Raw genomic sequence first — 12,655 nt, 5'->3', positions numbered from 1 at the left:
ACAGTGCCAGTTTGTTTAGAACTGGGTTGACTTTTTTAAGAAATACAGTGAATTAAGAAGAGAGACTGAATAGACAATTTATCATTTTTCTTTTCTCTCCTTTTTTTTTTCTGTTAATAAAGTCCAGAATTGAAATGACCTTGGACTGTCTGAACAAAACTGTTAAAAACATTACAAAGAGATTAAACAAGCAGATTGAATGCTTAGAAACATCTAACATGCAAAACCTTTAGCACAGTTTGAATGTTTCACAGGGATTTCCTGGAGAAAAAAAATTGAACCTCCTGAAAAATAGTTTTGGCAAGCACTGGTATTAACTGGACATTCCTCTGGGTCCGAGGATGAGTGTGGGAAGTGCTGTCCCTTGTCCAAACCAAACGCAGGAGCTGATGTGACCCGTTCTCAAGGTGGCGTTTGGTAACGAACAGAGGTGGCACCATTGATGTGTTGAGGAGATGCAGTCTGAGGGTGTTCCAAGTACAATCCACATGCCAACAGTTCAAAAATTGTTGGGAATCACCAGCAACATGCTCGCTGAGTCCCCCGAGCTCGAGAAACCTGGCTTCTGCTAGTAGGGAGGTTAAGGGAAAAGTCCTCCAGTTCATTGCAGGTGGACAGGTACCGATCACTTTTCAAGCCTGAGGACAGTTTCCTGTCGGGTTATTTTTTGTGTGTGTTTCACACACATATAAAGCTTTTCAAATTATTCCCCTACCCCCCCCAAAAAATAATTAGCAAACCCATGAAATAAGCAGTAGGCTAATTATATTGCATAAGTCACTGAGATGGAAACTCTAAACCCACTGTAGTCTCGATGAAGAAAGGCTAAAAAATGGTTTCTTAAAATGCATGTGCCTCAGAAAAATTTGAATGCTCACCAATCTAAAAAAGTTAGGGTAATGATGCTTAAAATGGGCTGTTTTAAACAGAAGGAGGTCTTACATTCTATGTTATGTTTGTCTTTAGGAAGAGTTTCTAAGTAATATTCGCTTCTGGTTGTTCCTAGCGTTAGCATCACCAACATACAGGCAATAATTTAGGGATTTCAAGGCAATGTTTTCCACCTTGCATATGCAAAGAGTTAATATTGATTAAAACTGTGAGCATGTCCTTTTCATTAAAGGATCACAAATTGCTTTAGGTAAAATCCATGTACAGTATTTACACAAGCTATAGGACTATTTCAGATCCTCTGGAACCCAGTAAGGGCTGAGCTGACTCTGACCAAGCAATCCTCTCCCGGCCAGGCTGGTGTGTTGCTGACAGGGCTGTTCCCCCAAGTTCAGTGCCCTTATGCTCAATCTTCAGCCCACCAGCTTTGGAAATACCTGGCTTTCCAGCCTTAAAGCCCCAAGACACGGCACGTGCCAGTTTTATTTTCGAGTTTATTTTAGAATTCTGCCTTCCCCCAGCTTCTAAAACAACTCTGGGAGTTCAGCCCAGCCCCTTGATGCTATGATTTCTGGCGATGCCATTCGAAGTCCTGTTTCCAAAGCCATTCTGGAAGCTCAGCAGTCACTCAGACCCTCCCTGTCTTAGAGGCTAAATAAAACTCTTGTTGGGTTGGGAGGGTTTTTTTGGTTTTAATTATCCACCCGGTTGTGATTGTTTTCCCCTCCCACCCCGTGCAGTTAAGCGCAGGGATGTTGCCTGCAATCCTGCCTTTGCTGCCCAAAGTTGATCTCCTCAGCTGATGCCAGCTGGCGTAGCAATGAACTGCAGAAAACTAGGTCGCTCCTCGCAGTGTGTGGCGCCGGCTCCGAACCAAGCGCTTTGTGGTTTGTTGTGTTACCAGAAGGGGAGGGGTGTAAGTGTGTATCGTTAATTGCTGGAGCTGCTTTGATCTTCGTGCTCCTCCTGAAAATTGCATAGTGATACACCTTGAGAGAAAGGCCGCGCTTAAGCTGCCCGGTGCGAGGAGGGTCCGGGTTCACACGTTGAGGATCCGTGACGGCGCCTGGAAAACAGCAGAAGGGTTGGGGGAGAACCTGGTCTTCACCTCTGGGATCTAGTGGGGCGAGGGAGGGAAGAGAAACGTTAGTGTGACATGGAGTGTGACTGTCTGGAGAGTTTGAGGGGTCTGGAGCATCGTGATGGTCTCTCTGCTCTTTCTGTGACACTGCCTGGCATGCGCTCATGGCTGGGCCTGGGTGAGGCCCAGGATGGTTCAAGGGCAGTTGTGACACTGCAGCACTGAGCAGAGGCTTTGTCGTGACCCAGCCCTCGTCCCGGAGCACGTGGGGCAACGGGGGATGACAGAGGCCAGGCAGGCCTTAGCGCTGCCCTCCTCACACAGCCCCACGGGTGTGCACCCTAGAATCACAACAGTGAATTCACTGCTGTCTGGTGCGGGATTTAGGTGTGAGGAATGACAGAGCTGTGTGTCTGGTCCTCAAAATCCTGGACAGTGCCACCCAGGCTCACAGCAAGGTGTTATTATGGGGCCAGGAGCTACGTGTGCTGTGAGCAGTGGCACAGACACCAAGCGCCCAAAGGAGAAACATCAGGTTCTGGCTGTGCCAGGGCTTTGACAAGACTGTGAACTCCTAAGGCCTGGAGGGAAGGTAGAGATAGCAAAGGTTGTTCTCTGATGTCTGTAGGGTCAGAATTACACCCAGTATGTAGCTGTGTGGTTGTGCAGAAGCTCAAAGGACACCTTGGTGCTTGTGTTCTGCCCTAATGCTTAACCCCACAGAGCCTGAAACAGGGCTGGCCTTAGCTGTGCAACTGACCCAGGACTTTGGGTGACTCCATCCATAAAGCTCCAAAGGGTGGAAAGCTTTGCTGGGTGCCTGATGGCATTCTGATGGCACTGCCTGAGTAGAGAACAAAGAGCGAGACCACGGGCAAAGAGAGCACAGGGAAAGCTATCGACCTGTCTGCTCTTGTAGCATTGTTCTGATTTTTCCATTCCTCTGGGGGTGCATCTGACACACTGAGGAACAAGAGGAGCACTGCAAACAGCCCGTGACCAGCTCAGTAGCTGGGGAGAGGCAGCAGTCTGAGTCCTGTCAGGACACAATGTAAACCCGACTCCCATGTGTCCAGCAAAGCCGTGCGCTTCAGGCAACAGGGAAAATCCACATGCTCAAGTGTAAACCAGGCAGTCTGACTTCTGTTCAAACTGGTGGCTCCTCAACACCACCTTCACTCCAGACTACAGCTTTCCTGTGCTGTCCTTGAGAGAGGCCTGCGTGGTGCCCTGGAGCACCAGGAAACAGGACCTTTGCTAACACGGCCTGGAGGGCGGCATCCTTGGCAGTGGGTGCTTGGGTCTGGCAGTCTCCCCTTCTCTTCCCTTTCCTTGAGAGCTGGGGTAGGGACTCTGAGGGGTCCATCTAGGACCCTCTCCTTTGCATCCTGTCTGCCAAATGGGAAGACAATGTGTTTTCCTCCTCCAGGGCCAAAATACAAGGTTTAGGGCTTAAAACCCTCACTCCTCATTGCCACCTCAGTAAGCGGCCCAGACCGTTCAGAGCAAGGAGGAAGTTCTGGTGAGGTTTGCAGATTCTGTTTTGCCCGAGGTCACTGTCCCACTTTCAGTGGAGCTGGATATACCCGTTACGTGCCTTGTCACAGCAGCGTGCCAGCAATCCTCTGCGGAGGAGGCACTTGACTGTGTGCTGATTAAACACTTCTTCCTCATCTCCTCCAAGGCAAAGATTTACCTTTCATGCATGGCCCTGGAGTAGCTGCTATTCCCTCTAATGGCACAGCATGCCATGGCTGGGGAGTTCAGCCCCAGGTCTCTGCACACCAACTGCTCTGAGTGTGTGTGGAGGGTGCTAACTGCATCTTTTGCAGGGGGAGAGGATGACGTTCACCTTGTGCATAAGAGGTGTCCAACTGAGGGAACCACGAATCTGGAACTTCCTGATCATCATGCAGTTTAAAATCTTGGTCTCTGGTGGAATTGTGTTACATTATGGCATGATGTGCTCTACTGTGTCTCTCTGAAAGCAAGGGCTGGCCACATTACCTAATGGGCAGTGATGAAGGAGCAGTTGGTGAAGACATGGCTTTGGTCTACATGCACCACGCCAACAGCAAATGAGGAGCTCCTGATGTGTACTTTGGGCTTTACTCACACTGACGTCAGGATGTTAAAAGAATGTTAATTACCTTAAAATCTGCCTTGTAGCTTGTCTCTCGAACAAAATGGTCTTCTGGGATAATGAAGCCTTGCTTTGTCTTTATAGGCTTAGATGGTTTTGCTCCAGTCCATGGGCGATACTCTTGCCTGAAAGGAGATTGTCAAGACAGAAGAACACATAAAACACAATGTACCCACAGGATACTTCTGCTCAGGGTGGCTGCAAAGCCAGAAGACATGGCTGGTCACAATCAGCTCATAATACTGAACTAGTCTAAGGCATACTGAGGATGAAAGAACTGAGCCTGTCTCAAGGAGCCCAGGCTGAAAAATGCAACAGGACATAGACAGGGCTAACTGGCTGCCCCAACTTAACTGTTCCTCTATTCCTGCCAAAACATGCTTTCTCCCAGAGGTGCTTGGTGCTTTCCTCCTGGAGGAGAAAAAGCTGGGGTGATGTTTGGTTGGTAGCTCACTGACCATCCCTGTGTGAAACATCTTGTCCTGGGGCTGCATGTGCCAGAGCCTCACGCGTGTGATGTCCTGAAGCCCCCTTGCTTGGCTTGAGCTCTCTTTGCCAGCATGTGTTGTGCTGTGCCTTGGTGGCCACTCAGTCTGAAATGCATATGATGGGAGATGCTGGCTCAGCTGGAAAGGCTTCTGCTGATGATATTCCTTCAGCTGGAGGCAAGTGCTTTGACTTTGCATGGTGAGGTCTGAGAAGGTGGCACTTGACTGACTTATTCTTGGAGCATCTGAGAAACAGGTGCAGAGGCAGCACTGAGCAAGGGGCAGCGTGTCTTTTGGGAGTGCTGAAGGTCAGCATGGCAGGGTCTGGACTCGGCTGGGCTGCCAGCCCTCTCTGCAGCCTTCCCTCCACTTCTCCACTGCTCTTGTCGCAAGCAGGCTTCAGCAACGCCCTCTCCTTCAGGTCTGCTGGGTGCTGCAGTGGCAGCCAGTTGGGCTGGCTTGTTCCCTCTCACCATACCACAGAAGCCTGCGCTGCTTGTGTCCGTATCTCTGGCAACCGACTCAAACAGCTTCTGCAGCAAACGACGAGGTGGCAAACTGAGACACGACAATTTGATGTTCATACCCTGGCAAAACAACTGCGTTTTACTAGGTGCCTGTACACAGGATGAAGGGGTAAGGCTGAGTCCTGAGCCATGGCCAGGTGGGGGAAATAGGTGGGGTTTTACTGTGCCAAGTTTAGTCTCCCTGATTTTCGTTTTTCCCAAGGATGCCATTTGCTATATTGGTACTAACTGCAAATTCCTCTTAAAAAATAATCTTACTTTAAAGTGTCTGAGTGTGGAGTGCTATTATACAATGGGTCGTTTGGTCTTGGTCCTTTTAGCATATTACCAAGATATCTGCTGCCTGGTCTGTGCTCAGTTTCTAAACAGACTCAGCCTTAAAACACGGCTGCTTTTCTCAGCTGATTTGTAGATAGAGGGTTGTGGTGGGTTGACCTTAGCTGGATGCTAGGTGGCCATCAGGCCACTCTGTCAGTCCCCTTCTCAGCAGGACCAGGGTAATGAAAATAAGATGGAAAAAAGAAAATTTAAGGGTGAAGGTAAAGGCAGTTTAACAGAGCAGAAATCATGCATTAAAGCAAAGGGAAACAAGGATTTACTCTCTACTTCCCATCAGCAGGCAATGCCTGGCCACTTCCCGGGACACAGGGCTTCAGTACACGTAGCAGTTGCTCCAGAAGACAAATGTTGGGACAAATGTCCCCCCTTCCTCATCCTTTCTCCTTGTTCTTCCTGCAGAGCAGATGCTGTACAGTATGGAACATTCCTCTGGCCAGTTTGGGCCAGCTGTCCTGGCCATGTCCCCTCCCAGGACCTTGCCCAACCCCAGCCTACTCTTGGCAGAGGAACATTGGTGAGACAGCCCCAGTACCAGCCCCCTCAGCAGCAGCCACAGCACGGGGCCTATCAGCACCTTGCTGGCCATGATACGGCACAGCACTGAGGGCTGCTACAAAGAGCATTAAGTCCACCTCAGCCAGGGCCCACACAAGGAATAATAGTGATTTAACAGTTAGCTGCAGGCACTGGCGTCCTGTCAGGACGGATGAGCGTGGGAGCAGGCACAGGGAGATGGGCAGGAGCCCACTGCTGGCAGCAGCTTGTCAGCCCAAGCAGCAGCAGAGTCCTCAGATCCACACAGCTAGTGACAGATGCCGCTCTGCAGAAAAGGTTGCTGCCTATTGGAAAGGGAAACCGGGCCCGTGTCAGGGCTGTCCATGTGCACTGCAAATCTTGCTGTCAGTCTGCTCACCCTGTTCTGAGCTGCCCCCCTTTACCTTCCCTGATCCTGCTGTTCAGGCTTGCTCAGGCAGCAGGTGAGTGCCAGCACTGCTCTCTGGGTGCTGGTGGTGCAGTTCCTGCTGTTTCAGCACCTTGGGATGCTGAAACATCCTTCAGCCCCTTTGCAGAAAGCTGATTTTGGCCAAGCGACAGCCCAAGTATGCAGCCTTTCCAAAGGGAACCCCAGACATGTGGGACTACTGAGCTAAACTGGAGCTGCACAGCCAGAGGGAGGGCACAGAGCTACTGGGCAAAATACCAGTGAAAGGGCACAAAGCCATCAATCACATCCCAGAAGGCTCCAGGCACTGAAACCTGCTGCCCCCCATAAAGCTGGATTGCCTCAAGGATGCCGTTGGTTCCCAGCCACTGTCCTCGGGCTGGCTGGCCGCTGTGCCGCGTTACGCTGCGACGGAGCATCCCCAGCTTTCCATGAATGGCTGCACTGCCTGCCTCTGCAGCCAGCTCCGTCCCACTGCTCCAGGCAGATCAGCTGGTGGATTGGCAGGCCCCCAAACACATCCCTGCTGGACATTGGGCCCTTTGTTGTGGCTGGAAGCCAACTGTTCTCCTCTCAGCCTGCGCAGCCAGAGCTATTTTCAATGCACCTCCATGCAGTGAGGGAAAGCTCTGCCTTCACCCATGGAAGCGGAGCTGTGAGGGCAGGTACAACACGGCTCAGAACCACGGCAGCGGTGCTGATACGGGCCCAACAGAGACACCTGGGGAGCCCCGGGCTCCGGGCCACAGGGAAGGGCTGGGCGAAGCAGAGACGTCTCCTCAGGGAGCCAGGGGACTTGTAGCGACACAGGAGGTGGAAATGGCAAACTTTGGTCCAGAAAGCACAGCTCACTGAATTCACTCTGCCCTTCAGCTTGCAGGACACACGCACCCACCTCCAGCTGTACAGCCAGGAGACCGAAGGAACGCAAGCCCAGGCACTGGTTTGCTGACTCAGCTAAAAATCAGTTGTGGAGTCACAAGACAACACGTGTGAGCTGCTCAGAGCTTGGGGAAGAGGAGACACCTCTGTCTAAAGTTACTTAAAGATGTCCAGTCTTAGCAACTTTCTGCCCCCTACTCCCTGGTGCAACATCTGCTTCCTGTGCTTGAGGAAGCCAAAGGATCAGGTCGAGCTCAGCCAGCACATTGCCTCTCCCTCCCTTCCCTGCGCCCACGCTGTGGGTGGCATCTCACCCGAGTCCCCACCAGCAAAGGAACAGTGTGGTGGGAGAGGAACGTGCAGGAAGGGCATGGAGAAGATGAGAGCCCACCGTGGTGTGATGGCCAGCTGGTGCTGGGGATGAACACAGGAGACATCTTCATCCTTCCTGTTGTGTGGGGGTCCTCTTGTCCCTCGGTAGCAGCAGCTGTCAGGTTCTCTGGCACTGCAAGCACCCAAAGTGGGGGGGAATAGCCACCTGGCCCATATCTCTGTGTCCAGGCTCTTTAGGTTCGGTTCTGCTCCCCACTGTTACAACCTAGGGAGGAGCTGCTATTTCCAGCCCCCTGCCCCCCTCCCTCAGCTGTGTCCCTGCTCTCCAAGCCCTCCCTTTCCCCAGCAGCTGGGCTATGCAGCACACAGCGAGTCTCTCTGGATCCATCCCAAAGCCTGCACCAAGCAAGCTTACTTCTTAAGTAGCATAAAAATCAGAGGCTTCAGTATTAATTTCCCCAAGCAGCAAGATACTTAAGAATGTAAAGATAATTGTAAGCCTTGATTATAAAAGCTTTACTCCTATTATTAAGGATAAGTATGAGTTTAAATCTCTCACTGGATCAAGGATGGAGCTCCTCATACACAGCACCGTTAACCCTTCCAGCTCAGGTATGTGCTGTGGTGTCCTGCTCTGCTGAGCAGGAGTGAAGGTATCTCCTCTTTTAGCTTCTGTACTGCTGAATCAAGATGCTTTTCAATGTCAGGCAGCCACTACAGCTCACCTCACCCCTCTGCACAAGCACTGCTTGAAGGTGTGCAGATAGTATGGAGAGCCAGGCAACGCACGCTGTATCTGCACCCATGGGTGTATGGGGACAAGCGTCATTCCCCGGTACGTGCCCTGGTGGGGACGGATGTCACCGTGCCAGGAACATGCTGAATGCTCACATGAGGAAGCAGGACTTCAGCTTGCAGAGGGACCTTCTACCCTGCTGCTCCCAAGACCCAGCACCATGATGAACGGTGTGTGCCCCTCTGCTGTGTCAGAAGTTCGCAGCAGCTGCAACTTACCACTGGAGGGGAGAAGCCACATCCATGACCCCAAAGGACAAAGCCCCAGGGAGGTGCAGAGAGGGTGGCTCAGCACTGTCCTTCCACCTCCCCCAGCACAAGGAAGGAGTGACCTACCACGATGCTCTGCAGCACAGAGGGCTTGTTTCACAGGATTTGCCTTGCTTCATCAATCTGCCTGTGACCCCCCCATGTGCCCCAGCTGGGGTTTGGCTTCACCCAGACCCTGTGGGACTCCAGCTGAAATCCAGGGACTGGAGACGGGAGCTGCCCAAACATCTCAGGAAGCAGGGCAGTGGTTTGTGGGGCAGGCAGCTGTGCCTCCTTTGTGCAGAGCTGTTCTTCCAAAATTAAAAGCGTCTGGAGGTTCAGGTGTTCCTCCCACACCTCCTCTCCCTTTATCTGTCATCTGGGCATAGAAAGGCTCCACCAGAAGTCACTAGGAATGGAACTGGCTTTGGTCACCGATCCCAGGGGGTTATTTTGCCCTGGGCTGACTGGCTGCACGATGGCTTTGTACACTTCTGGGTGGCCTTCTGAGCAAAGAAGAGAGGAGAGAGGAAGACATAGCAGGAAGGCACAGAAGGAAATCTCCCAGGAGCAGCATGCTGATGCACTAAAGCGTATCAAACCACGCTGAACATCACAGGGGCCTGGCTGCTACACCTGGGTGTTCCTCACAAACAAACACACAACAGGCTGTTGTGGATCCAAGGTCCCCACATAGGGCTGGGACATAGGGGCATAGGGAAGGGATGATGTCCCTGCAGCAGCAGAAAAGGGGTTGGGGGGAGTTCCCTAAGGTTCTTCTTAGGAAGATAATGAGAGCATCTAACCAAAAAAGCATGTTCCCCCATAACTTTGCTCCTCTAACCTTCTACCTGCAGTGGCCCCTGCCTGTATGTCTCTGCACTGGACACCCTGTCCCTTTTCTTAACCCCCGCAACAGCATTATGTAGTTCACAGCTGACCTCCTCAGGACCCAGCACTCTCCAGCTGCTCCCAATCTGCAAGGACCAGAAACCCCCCTGACCCTGCCTCTGCCACAGCTGATTGGCCTTTCCTCACCTGGGGGTGGGTGCAGCCTATAAGAAGTGGGGAGATGCCTCCCCCAGGCAGCACAGGTGTGTGTGGTTCTCAGTAGTGCAGGGGTGCTCTGGCCTCTCTTGGAAGGGGAAGGTGACCAGCACTTGCTGGGGCTGTTTGGTTCCTGCCTGAGGGTGAGATGTGTGCTTGTGCCCTGCAGCCCTGCCTTGGGAATACAATAAGGTAAGAGGAAAGGAGGACTGAGTTGTGATGGTGGAAAGCTTGGGGGTGCTCAGCTTGCAAGGAATGGGTGTGTTGGGGATTGCTTGCTCCTTGCCTTAGGCCAGGGGAGTGGTCCTGGGGCTTTGGTGTTACTGCACACAGACCTGGTGCCCCGAGCTCAGTGAAAATGAGCAGGAGTAACTCTGCCAAGGACCAACCACTCTGTTCTTAGCTCTTTCATTACTTTTAAGAAGCAACAAACCTAAACCAAAGCAGACCCTTGCAACTTGCAAAGCTTTTGTGGGCTTTTCTCCTGCTGCTTGTTGTGAGTCCTGGGGCTTTTCTAGGATGTGCTGGGTGAAGTGGGGGTCTCTTAAACTTGCAGTCCTAGAAGGGGTAATGATTTTAGGGACTGTGGTAATTCTTGGGGCAAGACCAGGGTGGCTTGGCTTGTGTAGCTCTGCCTGTAGTACTTGTGCCAGGTAGCCTGCAGAGAGCTTAAAGGTGTGAGTGAGAACTGTCCTGGTGTGGCTTTGTGTCTCTGCCCTCCTACTGTGCTGCTCCTCCAGTCAGCTGTGGGGTGCTCCCTGGTGATCTGGAAGTTTGTCTTTCTGTAAGATGACTTCTGCTTGTGGGTGTTCTGCTTTGGCCAGTGCTTGTCCTGCGAGCTGCAAGCTTCTAGCTGAGAGACCCATGTAAGAGTAGAGGAGTCAGAGGGAAGAAAGGTGTGAGAAATGGCTGTCAGTCAGTGTTAGGAGAGCTGTGGGAGGCTGTGATGCTAACACAGCCTTCCTCTGGGGTCAGGCTGAGGAGGTAGGTGAGGCTCCAATGACCACATACAGATGGATGTGCTTGTGAAAGATGAACCTTGCCAGTTGTGGTCCAGGCACATTTTTCTATTGAAGTGATTTCTGTGCTGCTTGGAAATCTAGTAGTGCCTTTCTTGCAAAAACAATCACTTCTCTGTGACTGTCCACTGTGATGTGGCAAAGGATTTAGTAGTGCACAAACTCCAATGCTGCAGTTATCCCTTCTGGAGTCCATACAGGCACCAGAGCAGCTGCCTGCATGGGGAGGAGTGGGATAAGCACCGTGCTCCCTCACCCAGGACTCTGACCCTTCTCGGGGCCACAGCGTGTTTGCCTTAAAGGTGCTGTGACAAATTGCAGAATAGATAAGTGTCTAAATACTTGGAATTCTATTGGAATAACAACAATCTATTAATATACCCCAGAGGTATATTAATAATCTGCCAGCCCTGGTTACTGGGGAGTGTGTGGTAAGGATACTGGGAGTGGTACCCTACTCGGCAGCATCCTCCCAGGAGCTGGAGTCCCCTCTCCTCCCACAGTGGGTGTCAGTGAGAGCAGGGGCTGAATTGAAATGCCTCCATCCCCATTGCTGGTTCCAGAAAACAAGGGTCTGCGATCAGGAAGCATCAATGGCAGAAAAGCCATTTAATGGGTTTGAGAAGCTCTTTGGGAGGGGCGGTTTGTGCCAATACTTCCTGCCGCCTCTTAGCGTGTTCTGGGGGTACATCCCCTGTGTCTCTGCGTCAGAGCAAGCCTGGAGGCAGCAGCGTGGCTCCGGTGCAACGCGGCGTTCGGGAGTTGAAAGATGAGAGAGGAACCAGCCCAGGCGGGTTCGGGGAGCGCAGCTCAGTGCGGCTGGGGGAGGGGGGCAGGGCCCGGGCAGCTCCGGCCGCCTTCGCAGGCGAAGCCCCGCCGCGCTGGGGGCGGCAGCGCGGGTCCCCCGCTCGCTCCCGGTCCTCGGCCGCGGCCGGAGCTGTCGGCTTTGCCGTGCCCGAGCCCGTCCCGGTAGCGCCGGCCGGGATCAGATCCCGCCTGCGGAGCAAGCGCCGCTTTGTAAGGACCGCGCTTCCAAAAGCAACCGCTGCTCAGGCGACAGGTTGTGGTCCCTGCTCCCCGCCCTCCCCTTGCTTACAGCTTCCCCCCCCAGCCCCGCCGCGGTCGCTTGCCGGCATCCCTGCGCTGCGGAGGAGCATCCCTCGCCCGGGGCGGGGAGCGGGGCGGTCCCCCGGGCCCGGTTACCTGTAGGAGGTGGTGTGGCCGCCGTCCGTCTGCGAACGCGGCCGGAGCTGCTCGGGGCCGCCGCAACCGTCCGCCGCCGGCTTCCCGCCGCCGCCGGGCAGGGCGCAGGTGGCGCGGCCCGGGGCGGGCTGGGGGACGGCCCCGTCCCTCCCGCTGCCGCCGCCGCTGCTGGCGCTGACCCAGGGGAAGGCGTCCCTCCTCGGGAGGGGCCACGCTCTGAAGTCCCGCCGGTACTGCGTCTCCGCCGCGAAGGGCTCTCCGGCGGCGACCGCCCGGCTCTTCCTGCGGCCGCCCGGCTTCCCGGCGGTTGGGTCCCGCGGGCGGGGAGCCGGGGCGGGCGGGCGGGAGCTGCCCCGCGGCGGATGCCCGCTGCGCTGGGGCGGCCCGTCCTCCTGCTCCTCGATGTCCGAGTAGTTGTGGATGGTGAGCGGCACGGAGAGGTCGGACTTGTCCAGCTGGCTCCAGAAGCGGGCCAGGCAGCAGACCCGGCTGATGCAGGGCCAGGCCATGGCCGCGGCCGCAGCCCCCGCCTCGCCCGCGGCTCCGGCGCCCGCAGCCGGCCGCGCGCCCGGCTTCAGCCCTCATCGGCGGCAGCCCCTCCTCCCGCCGCCCCCTTCCCCCGGTAACGACACCCCCTCGCCGGGATTACGGCCCGCACACGTGACCCGGGCCGCCGGCAGGAGCTCCGTGCGGCTGCCGGTGCCGGCGGCGCAGG

At 54.2% G+C, this 12,655-nt stretch overlaps 1 protein-coding gene across 1 annotated transcript; it reads right to left on the bottom strand.

Moving 5' to 3' along the window:
- Positions 1 to 1,930: 1,930 nt before the first annotated feature.
- MAP6D1 (MAP6 domain containing 1) lies at positions 1,931 to 12,449 on the bottom strand (the record flags this gene model as incomplete). The annotated part of the gene is made up of 3 exons (XM_084267640.1): positions 1,931 to 2,008; positions 4,123 to 4,240; positions 11,941 to 12,449. The coding sequence occupies 3 exons, from the start codon at positions 12,447 to 12,449 to the stop codon at positions 1,931 to 1,933; spliced, it is 705 nt and encodes a 234-aa protein (XP_084123766.1).
- Positions 12,450 to 12,655: the final 206 nt, after the last annotated feature.

Source organism: Gallinula chloropus (genome assembly GCF_964237585.1).
Source record: "Gallinula chloropus genome assembly, chromosome: 8".
NCBI classification, from domain to species: Eukaryota; Metazoa; Chordata; class Aves; order Gruiformes; family Rallidae; genus Gallinula; species Gallinula chloropus.
This window is presented reverse-complemented; position numbering and strand designations above follow the sequence as displayed.